Genomic DNA, 26,233 nt, shown 5'->3' on the forward strand with positions numbered 1-26,233 from the left:
GTAGTTAGGATTACAAGCATGAGCTACTAATGTCTGTCCTATTTTCATGAAAGGCCAGGATCTTACTATGGAGCCAAGGTTGGCCTTGAAGTAGAGATCCTCCTGTCTTAGCCTTTTACAGATGTGCACCACCTCTCTCAGCCAATGGTAATCATTTTGACAATGTTTCCATCTTCACTTCGGCTTCCTCTCCTCCCACAATAACTCCCATGAAGGGTGTTTGCTTGCTTCCCTGCCATGGAGAGCTCAATCCTTTCCATTGCATTTTCTGTCGCCTTCCATTAAATTCACCTGGTCTCTGAATGGCTGGTCTCATGCATTGTGAAAAGAAGCAAGCAAACAAACAAAACTTCTTACTTATTTTTGAAGGCATAAAAAGGCATACAATTAAAACTAAAAACTGCATTAATTCCACATCCCAGAGATCAACCCAATGTATTAGTATCGATTAATATATTGACCTATTACTAAAAGTTGGTCACTCCTGTAACAAAGCCCCTAATAATTAATTATCCAAGTGTAACATCAGTGAATAGATCACAAGTGTGCCTAAGTCAGTTCCAGGTTATTAACACGTGGAAGAATAGGCAACCTTGGTTCCACAAAACTATTCAGTGTACTAGGCTGATGGAAAGAAGGCTATTTTAACACACATATTCCAAAGTTACCCCAGATGGCAATGTCTCTTTCCATCTGGGGAAAAGGTGGGTCAGACAGAAGTGTGTGTGTGCTGAAGGTTTTCTAGGGAGGGCCTACATGACTCTCTTCTGACATTATGGGCTAGAATTCAATCATATTGCCCTATATAAGCGCTAAGGAGTCTGGATCATGTGTAGCCAGATAGAAGAAATGCTTTGGTTGAGAAAATAATCATCTCTACCACTGTATATTCTCTTACAGTCATTTTCAGTTCAGATATGTGTACATATGCATATATTTTGGATTAGAATGTATATTTAGCATTTTACTTGGTTTTCAAAAACCTCAAAGCTCTGAGCATTTTGCCACACAGTTCCTTGTAAATGAGGAAGGATCCATGATAGGCTGTTTTATAGATTAGGGATGTCAAGAACAAGACCATTCTTTTTCGGGGGGTTGAGGGGTGACAGGGGGAGAGGATAGTACAATGTCCTGTTAGCATCCCTAACCTCTCCCTTCTGGGCCCTAGTAGACCCCTTCCCACCATTGTGATGATCACAACTGTCTTAGGATGCTGCTAAATGGCTCTGGACATTCAGTTGAGAAGCACTGAGCTAACTCCACAACAATTTTATGGAAATACTTTATTCCTTCCCAGCAGTTAAGCAATTGTTGATTTCCTGACTTGATTTTTCTTTGTAGTTTTATTTGCTATTTTGCCTCACTCTCTAATAAACATCCTTTCACATTAATTTGGACTTCAACAGTTGTTATTTATTAGGACAGAGTCCCTGGAGAGGGGTTGTTCGGTCAAAGAATATGAATATTTTTTAGTCTCTTGATATCCATTGCCAAATGGCTTTCCAGACAGGCTTGAGTGGTTTATTCAACCCACTTGCAGTGTATCTTGCTTTAATTTGTAAAGGGTTTGGTTGCTTAATAGGAAAATAGTATTATTTTAAGATAGTATTTCTTTAAATAATAGTGAAATCAAATATTCTTGTTAGCCCCTCTTCAGCGCCCTCCTAGTAGCCTTTGTTAATTTTCCAACTGCTGTTTTGGTTTTCTCAAGGGTTGTGGGGACAATTGCTTGTTGAAATCAATCCATGACGTTTCCAAAGTGAAGAAAATTTTCTATTAGAATGTGGCTTTCCTTTGACATTGTGTACACAATTGTTATAACTTTTTTTTTAATCACAGTATCCCATTGTGACTAGATTCAATATTTGGACAGCTGTTCTTTCTTTTCTTTGGTTAAAAAAATCCAAACCTTCTAGGGAATGACAGAAATGGACCAATGGGTTTACTTTTATCTCAGTGCACAAACCTTTCCAGTTCTTGGTCCCAGAATGGCTCACAGAGGCAGTGTCTTGCCAAAATGTTTCTTCTGATTGTCATGCCCAAATGCTGTTCTGGTGTTATTATGAGTTAGGAACCTGATAAAATGTAGGGCCATACCAAACTGTTTTCTCAAACCAGGACGTGGCCTGAGTTCCCCATTGCTCTCCCTCAGGCCTTCTTTGTTTCTCTGTCCTTTTCCAATAGCTTCCGTTGCTGTCGTGTGCAGTTGGATTCCCACATATGCACTCAGGAATCATTCAAATGGATTATTTTCCTGTAATGGGAGGACAAAAAGTTAAACCTATGAGCTCCCTGCTGTTTTATTACTACATGAAGATTGGTTTGGAGTGATTATTCCCGTGGGATTGTGAAAATGAGCCAGTGATCCTCCTAGCACAAATCTCTGTCCTTTTATGTAAAATATTATTAGGCTTTCTGGAGCTCTGTCTTGATAAACCCTTTCTTAATCCAATAAATTTCAATAGATGAAATGTTTGTTTCCTCCTCCCTTTCTCAGTCCCAAAGCCTCTCTCTTTGGGCTTAAATGTCCCTTAAATCCATTGTTACTGTTTATGTAACCCTCTGTTCAAGTATCTCAATGTATTTCCAAAACAATAAAGGAACACAACATACAGTACAAGGGGCAAATACTGGGCTCAAAAAAATGTCACAGAAAGCATTAGCTCTACAGAAAACTGCAATGGTCTTACAGCTTTTTGTTTTTTAATACCTCTGTTGACAAGAATATTCTTCTCAAAGGCAGTACAGGAAACTTAAGCCCTCCACACTGTTAAACCATTAATTTGCTTAAAGGCTCAAGCTCTGGGCCTGAGCAGCAGGGAGAGCAGTTGGCTGGAGCTAGAGGGAGTCTGGGAAGTCTCCAAAGGCCATTCAGAGGTGGCCTTCTGGGAATCAAGTGTGCTGACTCCAAAAACCACAAATCGGGTCCCATCCCAGACTAGAGTGCCACCTGCCCCCTTCTAAATTATTTGTTAGCTACAAAGTAACCTCATTCAGTGGTCTGCAGACTTACCCTCACACAGGAATCACCATGAGAGAGGCTCTGATGAAATTCTGTTTCCCAAAGCTCCCCAGCTGATTTGGTTAGGCAGCCAGGATGGAGAGCTGTTACCACCAGCAGCCCATATCTGAACAAAAGGATTCAGGGCTGAGGTAATTCTGCCAAGTACTGAATGTCCTCCGGTCAATAGGTCAATAGGTGGAGCATCAGTTCTTTTCCTTTCTTTTATTCTTTTATTCTCTCTCTCTTTCCCTCTCTCTCCCTCCCTCCCTCCCTCCCTCTCTCTCTCTCTCTCTCTCTCTCTCTCTCTCTCTCTCTCTATCTATCTCTCCCCCCCCCATCCCCTTTTGGTGATGGTACTAGCGCTTGAATAAGGGCCTGGGTCCTGTTCCTGAGCTTTTGTGTTCAAGGCTGGTGTTTTACCACTTGAGCCACAGCTCCATTTCTGGCTTTTTTGGAGTGATCAATTGGAGAGAAGTCTCAAGGACTTATCTGCCCAGGTTGGCTTCCAACCTGTAGCCTCAGATCTCAGCCTCCTGAGTAGCTAGGATTACAGGCGTCAGCCACTAGGCGCTTGGCATCAGTTTCTTTTATCTGTATAATGGGTGGTGGCTAAAACCGCAAAGCAGCTTCCAGCTTGGGGATCCTAAAATCCCACTGCCCTCTTTCCCCATTGTTCCACAAGCACCTTAGACTTCTTTGCGCGCCCCCCCCCCCCGCCCCCAGGGCTCATGTCTGGGTCAGGGAGAAAGCCTTAGGCTTGGTAGGCGGCGCAGTCTGCCTGCTGCCCCCGGTGGGGCCCTCGCTCAGGGCGCACAAAGCCCCCGGCGCTGACGTCAGGGCCCCTCTCGGCGTGACCGGCCCCCAGTGCAGGCGGAGCCGCGGCGCGCTCCCACCCCAAGCAGGAGCACGGAGCCAGCGGTCAGCCCCAGCGCAGCAGCCCAGCGCAGCCTGCCCGGAGCCCAGCCCGCGCACGCGCCCGCCACACCTGCAAACTTGTGCCACGGGCTCTGTCCGTCCCCAGGGAACCCGAGCGCCCGCAGCCCGCGCCCCACCCCGTCTGCTTCCAGCCATGGGTAAGCGAGCGCGCGCTGGCACCATGCCACGGCCACGGCTATGGCCTCACGCCCCCACCAGGGAGGGACACTCCCAGTCCAGGGGCCCGCCCTGCCCTTCCCCCTGTTCAGGTAGCACCTGATCAGCCACCTCCGTGACCTGCTCCAGTCCGGGGCGGGGGTGGAGGGATTGGAGGGGGGGTGAAGATGGGCGGGACGCTGCGCAGGTGTGTGGAATGCCCTAGTGCACCTCCCCGCCTCATCTTGGGGACATCCTCGCTCTGGCTGTACCTACGCTGCATCCCAGGTGTGCAAACCATCGGAGCTTGGGAGGTGGGCCCCCCCAAAGGGTTGTGGGGAGAGCATACCGAACGTGTCGGGCTGCGGGGCTCCTGCTTTATGTTAAGGGTAGCAAGGAGTTGCTGGCCCATTTCCCGGGACGATCGTCCGGTCACTGTCCCAGCCTGCGCCGCCGCCTCCGCTCTTCTCTTTCACCCACGTGGAACGCACCCGTTTCCTTCAACCTGGGGTCTTCTCAGAGCTTCCATCGGAGCCCTAATCCGTGAAAGCAAGAAATCGGGAGGGAAGGGGTTAGGGGACAGGATGGGACAGAGGGGAGAGTCTCTGTTCTTTGTCCCTTTCTTCCAACTATTGAAACGCCACCGCCCAGGCACAGGTACATGGGGTGTGAGGCAGCTTGAGGTGCAATCGGGGAGATCTACTAGCGACGGCCACGAACTCAATTCAGGAAAGTGAAAATCACCAATGTGTGTGTGTGTGAGAGAGAGAGAGAGAGAGAGAGAGAGAGAGAGAGAGAGAGAGAGAGAGAGAGAGAGAGAGAGAGAGAGAGAGAGAGAGAGAGAAGCGGCGGCAGTGGGATCCTTTCTGTCACGTCCTAACGCCCCAAAATGCTGGCGTCAGCAACGTGTCATTACACGGGAACTCTGTGGGGAGGAAATTAACCTAATTCTTTACCATCGCTGGGAACGTCTGAGGTATACCCTTCTCTAGTGACATGCAACTCCAGTCAGGGTGCCAGGAAGATCTCGAAGAACACCTCTGAAATAGGTGTGCTTATCCACTGTGGGTTAGTGGTAAGGGTTTGGGAATTGCTTGTCCCCGCCCCCACCCCACCCCACCCCACTCCCCATTTATCTCCTCTCTCTTCCATTCATTCCACTATTAAGATCCTAGATAATCAAGACGCTGAGATCTGAGGATCACGGCTTGAAGCCAGCCCCAGCAGAAAAGTCCCTGTGAGACTCTTATCTCCAATTAGCCACTCAAAAGCTGGGAAGTGGCACTGTGGCTCAAAAGGGTAAAGCACTAGCGTTGAGAAACAGAGCTCAAGGACAGCACCCAGGACCTGAGTTCAAGTCTCAGGACTGACCAAAAAAAAAAAAAAAAGAAAGAAAGAAAATAAAAATAAAACTTTGACCAAAGAGATAGGAAGGAGAGCATGTTATTTAAAAGGAACCTGAGAGAATTTTATAGCGTTGAGGGTTCTTTCTTCACTTTTTTCTTTCTTAAAACTTACTAAGATGAAACTTGAGAGGAAACAAATCCCCTCTCCTAATCTTCTCAAAGTCAAGTGAGAGGCAGAATATGAATCTTGCTTAGAAAAGGCAGAATTGACGAGCCTGTAGCTCTGGCTTCTACTTTTTCTAATGCCTACCTGTAAATAGTCAAATCTCTCTGGTTCCTCTTTAAGTAAGGCTCATACATAAAAGTCAGATGTTCTTTGTGGGTCAGCTTGTGGCTGCTTTGGCAAAAGTTGTTACAGATGTAGTAATTCCACAGAAGTACAAGAGTGAGGAAAGCCATTTGCAAACTGTCCTAAAATATATTGCTGATGTTTGAATGCAAGACATTTCGATTCATATGTTGAATTTGAGCATAGAATTACATGGAGACTTTCTTCACAATGGCTTTTACAATACTCTAGGCTTAATTGTGGGTGGGCTTTATTTTTAAATAGGTGCAGAAGGTAGATGCACTTCTCATGAAGCAAATATCCAAGCCAGGGGCCTGTTCTCAAGGAAGTACTTTGTGTCTTGGACAATTATTGGTTCTACACTTTAATTGCCAATTTATGTTAATTTGTGCATACTTCACTGGTTCTGGAAGTAGCCTTGGTTTTAGTTTGTAGTTTTATATTAAAAAGAAACTTTCCTTCATGCCAGATTTCCTTTAGAATCTTAGTAAATACACCACAGGGCCATGAACTGGTTTTATTTTTCCAGATGTATTTCATTACCAATCATACCCTTATGAATGTTTTAATTACAATGACTTAATGTTGGGAAAACTCTCAGCATTGGTCTATTGAGTTGGTTCAGTTGTGTACATCACTGGTAAAATGAATGAAGATTGTAAAATAAAATCCCCTTTGGATCCCCACTTTCAGGTATTCAGAAATATTTACAAAATAAGATGGTGTGTATAAGTCTATCTTTCAGTGCTACTTAAAAGAAAACACTTTATTATTGAGCTGCTGGTTATTCAGCTTAAAATATCATATGCATATAATTTACATATTTAAGTGTATGAGTTTTAGTGCAACTAGTGAGAGTGTAACTATCACTACTAGTTAATATTAGAATATTTTCATCACCCTCAAAAGAAATCTTGTACTCATTAGCAGTCATTCCTCATTCTCCCCAGCCCCTAGCAACCACTAACCTACTTTTGTGTCTGTGGATTTGCCTTTTCTGGATATTTTATGGAAATAGAATGAGCCAAGTAATGTTTTAAGTATGTTAAATGGTTCAGTTTCTTTGTTTTGCACAATAGGAAGATGTGCATGTATTTGTATGCAGTCCACTACCTAAATGACTGTGCTGAAATGCATTGCTTCTCTAGTGGAAGGGTCCTTGAATCAAAGTCATGCCCTGTCCTCATCAGCCTTTCTCTGGTTTTATCTGAAAAGTACACAGCGTGGTTAGCTGGCTAAGAGTTCTATTGCTTTATTATTCATCTGCCTGAAGACATAGTCATTTAAAAGTTTTAGTACATTAATATTTTATTGGAGGGGCAGTATTTGGACTTGAATTAAGCACCTCACCCATTGTAGGCAAGTTCTCAACCCTTTTTTGCTCTATTTTCCACATGATATCTCAAGGTTTTCCCCCTAGAGATGGCCTCAAAGTTCTATCTTTCTACCTAAGGCTGGGATGACAGTCTGTGACCCACCATACCAAGCTATTTTTGTTGAGATGGAGGTCTCAAACCACCGTCCTGTACATCTCTGCCTTCTGAGGAACTGGAACTACAGGTGTTAGCCCTGATGCCTGGTCGCAATAACTTCTCTCTCTCTCTCTCTCTCTTTTTTGGCAGTCCTGGGGCTTGAACTCAGGGCCTTGGCACTGTCCCCAAGCTTCTTTTGCTGAAGGCTAGCACTCTACCACTTGAGCCACAGCACCATTTCTGGCTTTTGCTGTTTATGTGTTAGTGAGGAATTGAACCCTGGGGCTTCATACACAAGCACTCTACCACTAAGCCACATTCCCAGACCCACAATAACTTCTTATGAGGCATTTATGGAATACCCTTTCACTATGGTTCATATACTTCAGAAGAAATGCTGATTTCCTTTCCATAGCTACAAAGAATTTTAAATGAAATCATATGCATAAAATCAAAATAGTTCTTTTGACTCATTTTATAGTAAGGAAGATTTTTTTTATTTTTGTTGTGTTTTTAAAAAATATTATTTTCTTTAAGTAGTTGTACAAAGGAGTTGTCATTGAACAGAACAGTTTATGAATGCAGTGCCTCTTGATCAATGTCTCCCTTTTTTTTTGTTGTGTTTTTGAGACAGGTCTTCCTTTGTGGCCCAGGCTGGCCTTGAATTCATGGGCTCACGTGATCTTATATCAGCCTTCCAAGTAGCTTGTTGACCACAAGCTCAAGCCTCCATATTTGGCTAAAATAGGAAGTTTTTATGACTGTACAAATCAAATCATTTAATGAAAGAGAATTTTTAAAATACTGGTTTAATGGTGTTACCTGGCAATCTCGAAAAAGGCACCTGATTCAGTGGCCCTGGACAGGACCTGGGTTTTCTAACATGCTCCAGGTACTGTTAATGTTGCTGCTGGTCTACGATCCAGGAAATAGAGGAAATGTCCTGCAAGCCCCAGAGATCCGGTTCCTGCCCAGCTTGTCCCTAACTTGTGTGATGAAGGATAAATCACTTTCACTTCTTAACTCCTTTCCTATCTTTCTAAAAAGGTGAAATTCCTTCTTTGGAGATCTACAAGTATGTAATTTAGAGAAAAAGAAATGAGAGAGTAATGTTATGCTTGGAAATACATGAGCAAACAGCTCCCTAATTGTTTAAACACTGGCTCCATGAAAGCTGCAACACAGGCATCATTTGTAGTTCAGTTAAATGCTGACACCTCCTATGTGCCCTCCTTCAGGATGATTGGCTCTTCCTCAAGGCAAGTGGTAAAGGAAGCCATCCTGTGTATCCTCTAACACTTTCAGCTTTCGCCTCTTCCCTGAACTCTTTAGAGCTATCTGTATCAGAGAACTTTTCCTGACTTCATACCCAAGACCAGAGGCTGTGATCAAAAGAAAGCACTGAAGGACCATACTTGCAACTTTTGGTTCAGGAGGTTTTCTCTAGAACTCAGATGTAATTGGAAACAAAAAACGTGGTATCCTAGCGAATAACTGGGCAGGAAGTGGTCTCAGCATGGGTTAGCCAGCCTCTCTCACAGTCTAAAGGTCTCATGTGGAGCGTGCTACTGGTCTTGAAGAGCATTCCTTTCAAAACAGGCTGAAATATTGAGTGAACCAGTGAATGCGCTGATGGCTGTTTGTGACAAACAGGAAGCAATTAATTCTTTATGTATTTTTGCTCTAGCAAAAGTTGTTACCCAAACCACTTGGCCCCTCTCATTGGGACCAAGCTGTGGGGTGGTTTATTGAAAATGCCAAAGTGGTGATTCATGTGTCCTAATATTTTAGTTAACTCTAAGCATGAATTCGTTGAGATGTTGTTGCAAAGTCAAGTCCTTTGCTGTGAATGTGAGGTCCTTATTGGAGTTTATTGAAGCTTTTTTCTAACATGAATCACAGTCAACACCCATTGGCTTCTTAAATCCATTTTGAGATTCTCTTAAAGGAGAATAAGAAACTAAAGGCACTGGGAACGAATCTATGCATAATCCTTTTATATCTTCTACCCCACTCCCTATAAGTCTTTCAAAATTGTCCAAGCTATAATATTTGGCATCTATTTCCCAAGTGACTGATTTTGTTAAGACTTTCCAAAGAAGTGGACCTGGTTTTCAAAAAAGAAAAACTTTCTTTTAGTACCCATATTCTATTAGTTTATGTAATATCAAATGACCTTTCATAATCGTGATAAATACGACTAGCATAAACAGATTCTAGAACAAAGAATCTTTTTTTTTATGTGTGTGGTGGGGTGGTTACTGGGGCTTGAAATCAGGCCTTGCACTGTCCCTTAGTTTTTTTGTTTTTTGTTTTTTTGTTTTTGTTTTTGTTTTGCTTAGAGTTGGCACTCTACCACAGTGAGCCACAGCTCTACTTCTGGCCTTTTGGTGGTTAATTGGAGATAAGAATCTCACAGACTTTCCTGCCTGGGCTGGCTTCAAACCACGATCCTCAGATCTCAGCCTTTTGAGTAGCTAGGATTACAGACATTAGTCTCCATCGCATGGCTCAGAGGTCTCTTAAGTACATGATTCAGCTGATAGGAGAATGAATTCAGACATCTTAGAGAAAAAATCTCCTGGAACCACATTATGTGGATAGTAGTCAATGTGGTTTAAAAACAGTGGAGGATACTAGGTAACTATGTGGGGTACATTAGGTGAAATTACAGTTTCTATTTTATGTTAGAAACATTCCACCCATTTGATAATTGTGACAAGATTTTTCTGTTTAAATACCAAATTTATCAAGAGTAGAGATTATTTTACTCATTGTATTCAGTATTCATTTGAAGGATTGGCATGTTGTAATTGCTCTACAGATACTTGTTTAAAAAAACACATGTGGATTTTATCACATAATGCAGTTTATGCAGGTCTGTATTATAAATGTATATATTTCAGTGTATGTGAAAATAGAGCTTATAAACTGATAATTAAATAGTACAAATGACATGACTATTCTTTAATAATATTGATACTTTCAGTGAAATTTTTCACTGAATGACCGAATTTTCCCTCTTGATGTCACTTTAGAAGTAATTGGGTCACTTCAGGTGCATTAGGTATATTAGTGTTAAATAAGTGCCCATCATGGTGCCACATAGGTACCATGTGCTGATCGAAGCCTACGTTTCTGTGTTCCTCTTACCTACCTGTTGCCCAGGAGACTCTCAAAGGAAGGTGAGCCCCATTCCTGTACGCTGAGAACCATGAAGAAGAAGCAAAGAAAGAAAAATAACTAAGCAATGCTGGGTGCTGGTGCCTCAAGCCTGTAATCCTAGCTACTCATAAGGCTAAAATCTGAGGATTGAAATGATCCAGGGCAGGAAAGTCTGTGAGACTCTTCAATCAGTCACCAAAAGCAGAAATGGAGCTGTGGCTCAAGTGGTAGAGCTCCAATCTTGAGTAAAAAGTCTAGACAGTACCCAGGTCCTGAATTCACGCCCTAATGCCCAGTACTGGCATGCGCGTGCGCGCGCGGGCACACACACACACACACACACACACACACACACACACACACACACACACACACACACACCTGTTATCAAGCAAGACCTGCTATCAGATAACCAGTTATTTCACAAAGGCTTATAAACAGTTATAATAGGCATGCTGTAAGGTCTTGGAGGAAAACAAAAACCAATATCTAAGGACAAAAGGTGGAGCAAAGCAGTATTTTAGAGGGGTTTCCTGAAGAGGAAGATACATCTGAGCTGTCTTGAACTATTGCCAGATGCTTGTACAGATGTGTGTAAATACAGGAGCCATGACAAAAGCTCTTGGGTGGAGATTTTGAGGAGTTGAGAATGGCCAGAGGTGGGCAAATGTGGAGAAGAGAGGCCAGACAGTGAATCATTACTTTGTTGACCCTAACAAAGTATAGAAGGAATTCTCACAAGGGTGAAAGCTTGTGACTTTGGTGAAGCCTCCACTGGAAACTTGTATCTGAGTTGTGTTGAGTGGATGTGAAGGATTGGGATAATCTGAGAAAGAGAGATATTGGAAGTTAACAGGTTTATTGGTAGGATCCAGAAAATAATTGGCCCCAGACATAGCAAAGAGAGAGTATGGGGATAGTAGAAAGGAAGAGCTGATAAGTGGAATGAAAGTCAGCTGCGAGTAACAAATTCTAGTTGATTACAAATGGACACATAGAAACGAATCTTTTACAAATTGCTTGAAGTCTGGTATATTGTGTTCTCCCTTTCAAGGATAGAGAAGGAAGTATGAACTTTTGGGATCAAAAGAGATACAAGTGAACTTTGATATGATTCTAGAAGGGTGTAAGTTGAAGTGTCCTATCCTAGTCTGTTTGCTTTTTAACTTGAAAAGTGGCATGATTTCTTTTGTAAATATTGGCAAGAATTCACCCATGCAGTTCTTTATGTTTAGTATTTTCTTTGTGGGAATGTTTTTTAACTTAAAAATTATATTTCTTGAAGCCAGATGCTACTGGTTCATACCTATAATCCTAGCTACTCAGGAGGCTGAGATCTGAGGACCTTGGTTTAAAGCCAGGCATGGACAGGAAAGTCCGTGAGACTCTTATGACCAATTAGCTACCAACAAAAGCTGGAAGTGGAGCTGTGGCTCAAGAGATAGAGCACTAGCCTTGTTCACAAAAGCTCAGGGACAGCACCCGGGCCCTGAGTTCAAGACCCAGGACTAACATGCATGTATGGGTGTATGTATACGCACATCCCCCCCCCACAAACACACTTACATTTCTTGAACATATATAGGACTATTGATACTTACATTTTGTTTCCTTTTGGGTAAGTTGTATTTTTGAAGGACTTTGTCCATTTTATTTTATTTTTTATTGTGAAAATACTGTACAGAGGGGTTACAATTACATGGGCAAGATAATGAGCACATTTCTTATCAAGCATTGTAGCCTCCTGCTTTATTTCCCCTTCCCATCCCTTCCCATCCTCCCCCCCCATCCCCCTACCCAATCCTCTTCCCCCCCCCACCAAAGTTGTAAAGTTCGTTTTCGACATAACGACTTGTACGTCTCATTGTTGCAATGGGTCCACCTGTATCCCTATTTAAACGATTTGTTTTTTCCCTTCCCCTCCACAAATTCTACCAACATCAAATACGGTGAAAGTAAGGGTTATACCGTGGGGGAGGGGACTTTGTCCATTTTAATCTAAGTTATTTAACTTATTGGCATAAAGTTCATAATCTTACATCTATTTAATCTTATTCATAGACCTTGTACATGACTAATGATATAGGTATCTGTGTTATATTTTTGTAACCTAGCTTTCAATTTTTATTTTGTTTTGTTTTGTCTTGTTTTGAAACAAGATCTTAGTCTGTAGCCCAGGCTGGTCTGGAACTCTCTATGTAGCTGAGACTGATCACATACTTGTGATCCTCCTATCTCAGTCTTCAGAGTGCTGAAATTATGGACATGTACCAGCAAACCTGACTTTGAACTGTAATAGCTTTATATATTATAATTATATCTAGCAGAAAATGATTCATTCTTTGGAGTCAAATGTGTAAATCATCTCAATAAGCAGCGAACCATTTCCTGGAAATAAGAGTGCCTGGTTTTCCTTGGTACCTTGAATGCTTACTGTACTTTCTCTATGAAATGATTGAGTCTATGAAGTTTGTTTTGCTTACTAAAACCATTTTCATGGTCTTCCCATCTCTTCATTAAGTAGTAAGACATGAAGGATTTAATCACATCCTTAATTACCGTGATAGCTTTTCCATATTTAGAATTCATCTTCTTAACTATAATCAAATCTTACTCAGATGAAGCTTTTAAGGCATCCTTCCTGGAAGTTCTGTCCTTATAATATGTGGTCAGATGTTTGGTAGTTTACTCCCATGTGTTTGAGAGGCGCAAGAGTTGGATGGGACAGGACTGATTTCCCCCTTGTTGCTTGCAGAGCCTTTCCCTATAGCCCCTGATCTGTCTGCTCTTCAGGTGTGCCTTAACCCCACCCCCAAATGGAGACCACAAGTCACTGTTTACCCAGACATCTGGTCACCCTTTCAAAAGAGTGCTAGTGTGGAAAAGAGATGCATCAGGAAAGAAGGTCAGAAAAAGCGTAGCAAATTTGCTGTTTTGTATGTGCATCAAGTCACTGTACATCATCTCTCTGAAAAGGCTGTTTCAATGGTGGATTTTAAAATGGGAGCCAAAATTCAGACATCTGTTCCTTTGCACAGTGAGCAAAGAATGAAGGTATAATTAGCAAAGTAATTCAAATACTTAAGATAACTTGATGCAGCCTTTTATTTTGTATTTTCCTTTTCGTTTTCCCATTTGGCATATTCTGACAGTTTCCATGGTAAGTAGAACAGAATTCAGAACACTAAAAGGACACATTTCCATTGCAGGAATTATTACCATTTTGTAAAGCCATTGTACTGGATTACCAAAAACTGTTTGGAGCTCTTTATAGGGTGATAGCTTGTCACAAATATTTTAAGATGTTTTTATAAGAGGTATGAATATATCAAAATCATTAAAATTTTGTTATGGAAATAAAATATGTATACAAAAAGTGAGCAGATCATAAAGCATACAGCATGACTGTTTTATATAAATGCTTAAGAAGCAGAACATGAGCCAGGCACTGGTGCTCACGCCTGTAATCCTAGCTACTCAGGAGGCTGAGAAGTGAGGATTGTGGTTCAAAACCAGCCAAGGCAGGTAAGTCTGTAAGACCCTTACTCCCAATTAATCACAAACAAATGCAGAAGTCAATCTGTGGCTTGAGTGGGTAGAGTGTTATCCTTGAGCAAAAAAGCTAAGGGATAGGGGCCAGATGCTGAGTTGAAGCCCCATTACCAGCATAAATATATAAGTGTAAATAAATAAATAAATAAATATACATTCTATCTATTTACCGAATATTTATTGGCTGAGTAGTGATAGAAGGAGAATCAACATGTGATTTTTCTAGCCAGGTGCCAATGGTTCATGCCTGTAATCCTAGCTGCTAGGAGGGTAAGATATGAGGATCGCAGTTCAAAGCCAGCTTGAGTAGGAAAGTTCTTGAATCTATTCTCTTCAATTAACCACCAAAAAAACCTGGAAGTGGCACTGTGGCTCAAGTGGCAGAGCACTAGCCTTGAGCTTAGGGACAGTGTCCAGGTTCTGAGTTCAAGCCCCAGGAGCAGAGGGTGTACGCACTTGCGTGCAAAGATGTGATTTTCCTAGTTTGTAAATTATTTTTGTACTTCTATGTATTCACTGTAGTATTTCACACATTTATATGTTGTATTTTGATCTAATTAACCACTCTATCGCTTTTCCTCTTCTTTCTTCCTTGTCCCCCTACTCCCTACTTTTTTGTGTGTTTGTGTGTCAGTCTTGGAGCCGAAGTAAATCTGTGGCTTGAGTGCGTAGGAACCCTAGATGGTGAGCCAAAGTGACAGGTGGTATTTTTACTTAACCCAAACATTGACATTTATGAGAAAAGAAAAATCCTCAATATATTAACATGTGACTTTAGAAAACTACAGCCTGATTTGCATCATTTCAAACCCAAGTTGACATTTAAGATGCAAATTTCTAGCTAAAAGAGAAAAAGACCAATTTTCCACTAATATCTTTAACTGATGCAGCTAAGGTAACTCAAGAAAAGATTTCTTCAGTTCAAGTGCTATTTCCATGTTTGGTGATGTTACTTGGGAAAATGAAAATTTCCAGGTCAATTCAAGATTACCAAGTTTCCCTCAGTAACTTAATGGAACACTTCTTGTGGAATATTTTACATAGCTGGTCACTCTGCAAAGAGGAAGCAGAACACTTAGGCTATAGCAAGATCTTGATTTATTCCAGAAAGCAGTGTATTCAGCCATCAAATGAGATTATGTGTGCAACTCTACTTGTTACTTCACAGAAATATTCTTATTCCTCAACAAGGCCGCAAATATTTATTTGAGGGCACTAGGATTCCAAAATGTAATTTTTCTAAAACATATCTTTGGAAGTATATATTTTTTGGTGAGGATACTGGGGTTTGAATTTAGGACTTGCATACTTGTCCCTTAGATTCTTCCCCAGGGTTGGTGCTCTACCACATGAGCCATACCTGCACTTCTGGATTTTTGGTAGTTAATTGGAGATAAAAAAAAAAAAGTCTCACAGACTTTTCCCTGCAAGCTAGCTTCAAACCACAATCCTCAGATCTCGGCCTCCTGAGTAGCTAGGCTTACAGGTGTGAGCCAACAGCCCCTGCCTAATTATTCTTAAATATATTTATAGTGTTGTAACGGTACACAATTTCAATTGGTTCCTCTTGCTTTAATTATGTTGGATTCATCTTGCAAAATTTTACATACTGAGACTTCTAAATCAACTGAAGTGCTATTTTAAAATTATTTATGCAAAAATATTAAGCATTGACGAACTTTATTTGAAATAAAAATAGTAATATTCTTTGAGGGTAAAGTTAATAAAAGGCAACCTAGTTCCTTGATTTCCTAGAATTAAGGGTTTATCCTAATATAAAACAGCAAATATTCAGAATATTATTTATCATAAAATTTAATTACATTTGAAAGCAGGTAAAAGTAATAGGCAAAGCCCAGAGCTACATAGTGGCCAGTCAAGAAACTGTCTTCTAGGTTGGAGTGCCTATCCAGCAACACAAGGCCCTGAGTTGAAATCCCAGTATAGGAAGAGAAAAATGCAAGAAAGAAAGAATGAAAAAAAGAAAGAAGTAAGAAGGAAAATTTGACCTCTGTTAACCATTCCCTGCAGTTGAAGAGGTTAATTTCTAAATAAGGAAGTAAAAGAAGTAGAAAAGTTAAGAAAGTGACGATGATGTAAGAAGGTAGGTCCCACTGTAAATTGCCTGCCCAAGAAATTTTCTGTGTATTCATTCTCACAAGCAAATGTCTCTATACATGACAGAAGAAATGTCTGCTGTCTATCTTGTGATGATCATAGTTGGCTACCCCAATGTCTGGGGAGAAAGAAGATGCTACAGCTGAAACCTGGTCTCTGAATGTGCACAGTGGCTGTGATGTTGCTGCTTTTCTTTTGTTGATATCATCTGACTCATTTGAGGCCTAACTTGCTTCCCAACTAGCCAATTTTCCAACAGTCCCGGTACACACTCATTACCCAAGTACAACTGTTTGGATTTTTATTTTAATTTTTTTGTGCTGGTCCTGGGGCTTGAACTCAGGGCCTGGGCACTATCCTGTGCTTCTTTTGCTCTAGGCTAGCACTCTACAACTTGAGCCACAGCTCTAGTTCTGGGCATTTTGGGATAATTTACTAGAGATAAGAATCTCATGGACTTTTCTGTCCAAGTTGGCTTTGAACTACGATCTTCGGATCTCAGTTTTCTGAGTAGCTAGGATTACAAGTATAAGCTACTGGTACTAAGTGTAATTGTATGTACAAAGGCTAAACACATGGCCCTTATATGCCTACAGCCCCTTAGCCTTCAAGGAGAGCACATAATCTGGTGGCACCTGTACCTACAAGCAAAGAAATTATGAGAAAGGCTAAAAGCAAGATGATAGAAACGAGTTCTTCTGGTAAGAGGGTACTGCTGATATTAGTCTGTGTTTTTACCACAAATATGTGCACATATGCATTTTTGTCTTCTTTTACATAATCATTGGCTGTTTTAATGACTGTATTAGCAAATTTCAGGAATTCTTTATGTTTAATGTTGCTCCTTTTGCTAGTGAACATCTTGCTAAAATGTATTTAGTTGGGAACAAGCCGACCTTTTTGAAAGGCCATTTTCTGAATGTAGCAAATTATCATTGATAGTTTAATGCAACTAGGAGAATAGAGATGGGTGGGAATAAAATTGGTCAGAACCACCAATCGTGTCACAGATAAACCATAAATGTCAGCAACCATAATAACCTGATGAAACATCATTATTGCTTGCTACTTTCTTCTTCAGAAGCCTGGCTACACCGTCATAGGTGTCTGAAAATGAATTCAGACATTGTTCAAATGCTGAAAAACTCTAGCCTCATATATTTGAGTCTCAAACACAAGGATTCATTTAATTGCTTCTATACACTTATTACCTGTAAGAAGTTATCTTTCCGGTCCTGGAAACAGGGTGTATATTTTATTGTTCCCATGGTAACTGTACTTAAAGTTGTTAACTGGGCTTACTTGATTTAAAAATATCTACAGTTTGATTACTGTAAAAACCTCTATACATAATTTGTTCCCAGGCAGTGACTCACTTCTCATTTAACTGGCATAATATGTCCTACTTTGGACATGGCAGCGACAAGGCCGCCTTCTTTTGTTTGTTTCTGTTTAGCTACCTATTCCAAAACCTTGGGGGGGGGGGGCAGCGTAGGGAAGAGAGCTCTTTTGTCCAGTTCTGCTGTTATGGAAACATTGCATTGGCAGAAAGTGACTGTATTTCTGTGTTTGTATCTTTGATGGCTCAGGCAAACTCCCTGGTTCACTGAGGGAATAAAATTATAGTTGAAGCCCAGAGACTCCTACCTGAGGCACCCTTCTTGATCAGTGTGTTGGATGCAGCCCCCGCGGAGGGTGGCCAGAGGAGCTGAGAGGCCTATTGGGAGATGGATAAGTGGCAGACCCACTTCATTAGTAGGGACATTACAAATGCAAGAGAATGCGCTTTGACAATGCTTTAAGTTCAGGACAGAAGGACGCTTTATCCTCTCTGGAGTCACTTTGAAGAAAACAGTGGCAGTGTCACTGGCTATATTTTTGAAACTTAGTTTTATTGATTTGTTTATTTTTGCACTGATATTGGGGCTTGAACTCATGGCCTCATACTCTCTCTCTCTCTTGGTGTTTTGCTCAAGGCTGAATCTAACCTGAAGGCTGAACCTTACCATGAGATCAATTGTACTATAATGATCTAGAAACACTGGGAGGATGGAGATTTGATATGATTCTCTTGAAATGTATTGATCCACTGATTTATTAATTAATTGATTTATGCATTGCGGAGGTTGGCCCTCAGGTTGGCAAGGCAGGTGCTCTGCCACTGAGCTACAGCTCAGCCCCCGGTTTTGTTTTGTTCCTTTAGGATAATGATTCACATGCCCTCTGTAATAGCTAAACGTATGTGTCTTTTACCCACACAAACTTTTGGTTACAAATCTTTAACGCTTTTCATCCAATTAAAAGTACTAAAGTACATTCTTTCTTCACACTGCTCTAAGATGAGGCCAATGATGTTGCAGGTCTCATCTGTAGTTTTCTTCAGGCCAATATACAGAAATGAAGGAAACAGATTAAGCTGGAAATGTTTAATCTTCCACTTAAGTAGCCATATGGAGAGTGAGTTTTAAGTGGCTGTAAGCATATTAGATACAGCAGGTGATGAGGATCCTAGATGTCAGGTCTATCCTTCAACTGATAAACGTAAGAATTCAAGCCCTTATCCAGCAAACTACCCCAGCTATTGCTTTCATTACCTGATTGAATTCTCTTTGTATTCATATTATTGGTTCTCCTGTTTAGAGGAATATTTTAATTAACTTTTTCAGATTTGAAATAATACTCATATTTTCTGTTATGCTTCTCAAAAGGATTGCTTCTCAAAGGCTTCCTATTCTCTAGTTTTTTTAAAAACTGAATTAGTCTAAGCACAAGCCTCCTGTAAACATCAAAATCATAGGGAATCAAAATAATGGAAGTCAGATGGCTCTGGGTGTTCAAATGGGTTTCTGCAATCTTGTTTGAGATGCTAATTAATAAAGCACTCTAAACTGTGACAACATGAAATGTTTGCTGACTAAACTCTAGAGATATTTTTTCAGCAGTGGATTATATATCCACTGGAAAAACTGCAGAAAATCATTGTCATATTTTCTTTAAGCATCGCTTTACAGAATGGCATTTTAGAAGTAGGCAGTCAGTATTTTGTGTTTTGCTCTTAGATTTCCTATGAATGAAGCCCACAACTAGTGTATCTTCACCTAACTTGGTGTTAGTTTTTTATGTACAAAAAGATAGGGCAAAGGAAATAATGCATATCCTCTAGGATTGGTGGCGTGGGGGGGGGGAGGGAAGGGCTTGGGCTTGGGTGTCATCTTCCATGTCACAATTTGTGGCCATTGGTGAGTGAAAAATCACATTTATCTTAAAACATTTTTCTATTGAGTGCTAATGGCTCACCCTTGTAATCCTAGTTACTTAGGAGTCAGATCTGATGATCATAGTTCAAAGCCAACCCAGGCAGGAAAGTCTGTGAGACTCTCACCTCCCATGAACCACCAAAAAGACAAAAGTGAAGCTATGGCTCAAGTGGTAAAACACTAACTTTGAGTGAAAAAGCTAAGGGACAGTGCCCAGGCCCTGAATTCACACACCAAAACAAAAATTTCCTCCTCGTTGGAGATGAACTCCATCCTCATTGTGCAGGACATCGTGGAATGGTTTCTTTTCAGGAATTACTGTTGTTGACTTAGCACTATTTTGTGAATCATATCTTCCATTCGACAGTAAATCCTACTCTGGTAATATTGCCAGGCAAGTACCCAGTAAAAGCGTGGAGTTGAAGCTTGTATAAGCCCCTTGGTGGTATTTTATTTCAATGGACTTTGAGATGGACTGATGAGCTGTTAAATGATCCCAGAGATGGAGCCTGGATTTGAAAGGGAATTGTGGTGGAAAAGGAATTGTCAGGGGCAAAAGTGACAGACCTTTTATAGCTTTTATTACTGCCTTTTCAATATGACACTCATTAACCATTTTAAATTTGAATTAGAAAGAAAATGAAATTAAAGACAATTCTCTAGACACACAAAATGCTGAGTGGGTTACATATGGCCAGAGGGTTGTCCAAGTACATTGGTCAAACAAATCCAGTAAATTTCCATTATCACAAAAAGTTACACCAATCAGCACTAGTCAGTAGGCATCTAAAAAAGAATTCATTATGCTATAGCAAATACAAAGCTTGCGATGGAAGAAATTATTCTTTTCCAATTTGGGTCCTAAAGAGCTCCAACACCTAGTCTCTAATCACTCTAGGCTTCAGTGAACACATCAATACTCTAACTGTACACTTACTCATAGTGGTAAAATGGTGCTAACCTAGTGATCAGTTGTAATTGTGTGTTACACTATAAGAGTGACATTTTCAGTCACAGTGCTGGATTTAAACACTAGTACTGAAAATTACTTCTCTAGCTCTCGCTTTTCTTCATTTTCCTTTCTTTTTTTTTCTTTGGTGGTCATGGGGCTTGAACTCAGGGCCCCAGCTCTGTCCCTGAGCTCTTTTTGCTTAAGGTTAGCACTCTACCACCTTGAGCCACAGGGCTACTTCCAGTTTTCTGGTGGTTAATTGGAAATAAGAGTCTCACAGACTTTCCTGTGCATACTGACTTTGAGCCATGATCCTCAGATCTCAGCCTCCTGAGTAGCTAAGATTACAGGTATGAGCCACTAGCATCTGGCTTTGATTTTCTTCTTTTTTTTTGTGCTGATACTGGGGCTTGAACTCAGGACCTCATGCTCTTGCTAGCATTTTCTGCTCAAGGCTGGCAGAACTCTACTACTTGAGCCACACCTCCACTTCCAGCTTTCTGCGGGCTAACTGTAGATAAGTGTATCTTGGATTTTCCTGGGCTGGCTTCAAACTGGGATTATTAGATGCCAGTCTCCCCAAGTAGCTTGGATTACAGGCAAAAGCCACCAGTGCCTGATGAGGACTTGATTTTGTATGATATATATGGCTTCATATATGTAAAGTAATAGACCAGTAGTTAGCCTATGGAAACTAGTCAGTGTTTTAGTCATGATTATTTATATCATGTCTTGAGAGAACAAGATGCTATGAAAACTTTCGGTTACAAACAATGTTTTCACCTTTCTAGTATTTTCCAGGTTTTTTTCAGCCCCATGTAAAAGTGTCTGCAGAGATTGAAGTATGCCACGTTGTAGCCTGTTGATGTTAAGAAATCCTAAGGCAGCTTCCTCTACTGATGTTTATGTACTCGTCTCCAAGTCATTACAGTTCAGAGTCAAGCCCTTCACAGGGGCCAGGATTCTGTTGAGAAGGGTTTAAGCAAACCATGCAGGTGACTAGCATCCTGTTTGGGTGGAATGATTTTAACGTGAAGACAAAGGTAATGCCAAGACCTGTGTCCATATTCAGCATAGTTATCTATGTTTTCCTTTAGGATGAAGGGACAAGGTGTACCACATCCTGTGCTTTTCAGCCCCATTGTGCACTGGCTTCACCTGGAGAGCTCTGGGACTGCTGGTGTCTGGTCTCATCCCCAGAGATTGTGGTGTTACTCTCTTGCATACTGTCTGAGCATGGAACAAGCAGCACATGAGCTCCACATGGTAATCTAATGTGCAACCAGGGTTGAGAAGCACTAGCCTAGCCTTAACCTAGTAATAAACAATGGCTACTTTTTCAAGTGTGGCCCAGATATTGACACTTAAAGAGCCCATATCAGCCTGGATAGAGGTAGCTGATGGTTTTACCAGGGACTTGTCCACATCTACATTTTTTTAGTTAAAAAAAAAACCTTTTTGAGACATAGTCTTACTATATAGCCTAGGCTGCCCTCAAACTTACAATCTTCCTTTGATCTTGCTGCCTCAGCCTACTGAGTGCTATGATTACAGATAAACTCCACAATACCTGGCCCATGTCTGTGGTTTTATTAGTGATATGAATCCATGTCAAGAACATGAATCTGACCCACTAATGATGAAGTTAAGCTAGAAAGAGAGAGCAGATGCTGGAAGACAGGTGCGGAAGGCATTATTGATAGGTTTGAGAAAAAGATGTGTATATCTAAGGGGAAGTCTCAAGAGGAAGAAAGAGAAAACCTTTTGATTACTTTAAATAAGATGAACTGAACATGTCTAGGATCTGGGGAGCTTAACTAAACAGCTGCAGGGGGAAGGAGGGAGTTAGGTTGACTGACAGCTGCAGGGGTTAAGAATGTCTCCTTGGAACCCAGTCTGGTACTTGAATCTGGCCTTCCTGTGTCTGCTGAGGTGATCCGGAGCATATTTCTTAACCTCTCTGAGCTTTATTCTCCTCCTCTACTTAGTGGGAATAAGAAAAAGCACCCACTTAATGATGATAATTAGATGATTTATGTAAACAGCAATATCAAGCCCTGGCCCATACTCCACACTATGATTATAAATAATAAAGACATGATTAACATTAAGTTAGTCTTCATCATTCTCAGAATAATGAGGCTGCCCATGGTGCCAGCAAGATATGTTGCTGCATAAATAGAAGTATCACCAACGGCTGGTTAATAAGGTAAACTGGATGGAAGGTATAAGGAATATCTTCAATAATTTGGTAAATTTAAGAGTCGTAAAAATGGTTTTAAAAACTTATTGTCAGCACAGTACTATCTTAGGAATTGCAAATGAGATATTTTATTCGTTTTCAACAAATATTTGTGTGCTAACTGTATATTTAGTAAGCCTGAATTTTATTCTGTTCCTAAAGAACCTACATAATTTTAAAAAGTATTCTGAAACAGACACTTCTTCCTTTTTTTTTTTTTTGGTGGTCATGGGTCTTGAACTCAGGGCCTGGGCACTGTCCCTGAGCTGTTTCACTCAAAGCTAGTGCTCTACTTTGAACCACAGCACAACTTCTGGTTCTCTAGCGGTTAATTGGAGATAAGAGTCTCACAGACTTTCCTGCTTGGTCTGGCTGTGAACTGTTATCCTTAGTTCTCAGCATCCTGGGTAGCTAAGACTACAGGCATGAACCACCAGCACCTACTCCCTTTCTTTCTTCTTCCTTTTTTTCTTCCTTCCATTCTCTCTTTCTTTCTTGTGATATTCCTAAGGCTTGACATCAGTGCCAGGTCATTGTTCCTGAGTTTCCTTTGCTCAAGACGTGCTCTACCACTTGAGCCACAGTGCCATTTCTGGCTTTTACTCAGTAGTATATTGGAGCTAAGAGTCTCATGGACCTTCCTTCTCAGGCTGGCTTCAAAGTATGATCCTCAGATCTCAGCCCCCTGAGTAGCTAGAATTACAAGTGTGAACTACCATGTATGCAGAACCAGAATTGATCAATTTAAAATTTTTGTTTATTCTGAATTTTAGATAGAGAAAAGCTATGAAACATTACAAAGCTCCTTTATATCTTCACAAAGTTTTCCCCTAACATTAATAATTTACATACAGTGATCAGAGTGGGAATGTCACCTGGGCACAATGCTGTTAACTAAACCACAGCATTTATTTGGTGTTGGCCACTTTTATTCTTCTAACAGCGCTTTTCTGTCACAGGATCCAATTCAGGATCCCATGTGATATTTAGTGGTCACATTTCCTTCTACCCACCAGTGAGAGTTCCTCAGTTATTCCATGTCTTTTGACCTTGATTCTTCTCTCTCTCTCTCTCTCTCTCTCTCTCTCTCTCTCTCTCTCTCTCTCTCTCTCTCTCTCTCTCTGCCCTTTCTCTCACTGTATATATATATATATATATATATATATATATATATATATGTATGTACGTACGTACATATGTATGTATGTATGTATGTATTATGTTACTAGGGGTTGATCTCAGGACCTTGTACTTACTATGTAGTTCTCTTCTTCTTAAGCCATACCCTCAGCTCTTGCATGTAGGCCTGGCCCATTCTGGACCATATTTCTCCTGTTTCCATTTCCTACATAACAAAAATGACAGGCTCACACCACCACTACTTGTAGTACACTGGCCTCAAATTGTGATGTTCCCAATTCCTACCTCCCATAATAGCTAGGATTATAGGTATCAGCTGTTGATTCCTGGCTCAATCCCAATTCTTTTTTTGAAGAGTACAGGCCCTGTATTTTGTAGTATGGCCCTCCATTTGTATGTGTCTCATGCTTTAATTCAGGTTGCACATGTGGGGTATGAATACCATAGAAACATTGTTGTGTAGCCTATCAGAGGACCTGTGGTGTCAGAATATTTTATTTGGTGGTATTGGCGCTGATCATGTAGTTTAGAGAAGCCAGCAGGTTTTCATCTACTTTTTAAAGGACTTTATGATATAGAACATTTTATTTATTTATTTCTCTCTCACTCTGTGTGTGTGTGTGTGTGTGTGTGTGTGTGTGTGTGTGTGTATGTGTGCGCGCGCGTGCTGGTTTTGGGGTTTGAGTTCAGGGACTGGATGCGGTCCTTGAGCTTTTCTGTTCAAGCCTACTGCCCTAACAGTTAAGCCACAGCTCTACTTCGAGCTTTTTGGTAGTTTATTGGAGATAAGAATGTCATAGACTATCCTGCCTGGGCTGGCTTCAAACTGTAATGTTCACATCTCAGCCTCCTGAGTACCTGAGTAGCTGGGATTTCAGGGGTGCCCAGTGTAGAAGATTTTATATTGACAGAAAAATTATGAGGAAGGTACAGAAATTTCTTAAATATTCCCTCCTACATGGTGCCTCCCTCATTTGGATTTGTTTTTATAAATATCGATGATCACAAACATTGCTAATCTGAATAGTAAAAGTCCTCAAATAGCTATGCATCTGACTTCTGTGTAATTTTCATAATTTTCTCCTTTTAATCTCATTTGTAATCTCAATGTATCTTCTCACCATTTTCAGAGTTCTGCCACAGAAAGTGATTAAGAAAGCAGATAATCAAGCTGTTGTAATTATATATAAAGTATAAAGAAATAAGCTATAAATCCAGACTCAAGAGAGAGAATTCTCGGGAAGTCAAGTACATTAACTTTGATGGGTATTCTTAGGAGCATGTTGTTTCTAAAAACGAAGTGAGGTATTTAATAATCCTTTTCAAAGCCAGTCATTTATGAAGTCACACAAACCTGGATTAAAATTTTGTCATTACCCTTCACTAGCAAGTTTTTCTGCATCTCTAAGCTACAGCCTACACCCCCAGAAAACCTCTACTGGAGTCATAGAGCCAATGACAGGAAGTAAGATGCTAAGTGTTATTAGCATGGTCCTGTGCCACAAAGAGATATTTCTATCTGTTGATGTATATATGTATATATACACACACACACATAGACACACATATATGTATATATGTCAACTGTATACAGATTATATATATTTACTACAGTGGTTCCTCAAGATTAAAATGGAGCTGGAAAATTCCTATCACCTAGTGACACTGAAACTGTTTTTAGAGTAATGTTTATGGTGATGCTGTTATAAACAAACCACCAGTCAAATAAAAACATAGCAAATACAATAATGCACTGTAAGTACTTAGTGTATGATGAGGACAGTAAATGAATATTATTGACATATTTTACTATATTTTTGCTTTGTTTTTGTTTTATGCCAGTTCTGCAGCTTGAATTCAGGGCCCAGGCCCTGAACTCTTTTTGCTCAAGGCTAGCACTCTATCACTTGAGCAGCTCCACTTCCAGCTTTTTGCTGGTTAAATGGCAATAAGAGTCTCATGGACTTTCCTGCCTCAGCTGGCTTTGAACTGTGATTTTTCAGATCTCAGCCTTCTGAGTCTGTAGGATTACAGGCATGAGCTACCAGTGCCCAGCCTACTATGATTGTGTGTGTGTGTGTGTGTGTGTGTGTGTGTGTGTGTGTGTGTGTATGTGTGTGTGTGTGTGCGCGCACGCACTGGTACTGAGGCTCAAGCTCAGGCCCTGGGTGCTTACCCCGAGCTTCATTTTGCTCAAGGCTAGTGCTCTACCACTTTAGTCACAGCTCCACTTGCAGATTTTTGCTGGTTAATTGGAGATAAGAGTCTCACAGATGTGTCTTCCCCAGCTGGCTGGGAACTGTGATCCCCAGATCTCAGCCTCCTGAGTAGCTGCCAACACTTGGATTGGGTAAGTATTCTTCATGAGGTTTGTACAACAGGGATCCTGGAGCATCATTACGTAACACATAAGTGTATGTGGTAAGGACCCAATAAAGGTCAGCTGTTCTCTTTGCCGTTGTCTTACACAGAGTTCTTATGGTCATTTAAAAGCTGACAGAACACAAAAGGATATATTATTAGCTTTACATCCTAATTGATCTGCAACTGGGCTATAGAACTAAT

At 40.8% G+C, this 26,233-nt stretch overlaps 1 protein-coding gene and 1 long non-coding RNA gene across 2 annotated transcripts in view; one reads left to right on the forward strand and one right to left on the reverse strand.

Annotated features, from left to right (window-relative positions):
• Positions 1-443: 443 nt before the first annotated feature.
• On the reverse strand, positions 444-4,859 carry LOC138840484 (uncharacterized). The gene is made up of 3 exons (XR_011376084.1): positions 4,425-4,859; positions 3,014-3,128; positions 444-2,254 (listed from the first exon to the last, which is right to left on the reverse strand). It is a non-coding gene; the product is annotated as an uncharacterized lncRNA (long non-coding RNA).
• The window catches only part of Gpm6b (glycoprotein M6B), a 135,001-nt gene continuing 112,647 nt past the window's right edge, over positions 3,880-26,233 (forward strand). Inside the window, exon 1 of the mRNA XM_070040851.1 lies at positions 3,880-4,077. Within this exon, the coding sequence (XP_069896952.1) occupies positions 4,074-4,077 (4 nt within the window). The 5' untranslated portion in view covers positions 3,880-4,073. The remainder of the gene's footprint in view (positions 4,078-26,233) is intronic.

This window comes from Dipodomys merriami, unplaced genomic scaffold, assembly GCF_024711535.1.
Source record: "Dipodomys merriami isolate MVZ:Mamm:240054 unplaced genomic scaffold, mDipMer1.0.p SCAF_3, whole genome shotgun sequence".
NCBI lineage: Eukaryota > Metazoa > Chordata > Mammalia > Rodentia > Heteromyidae > Dipodomys > Dipodomys merriami.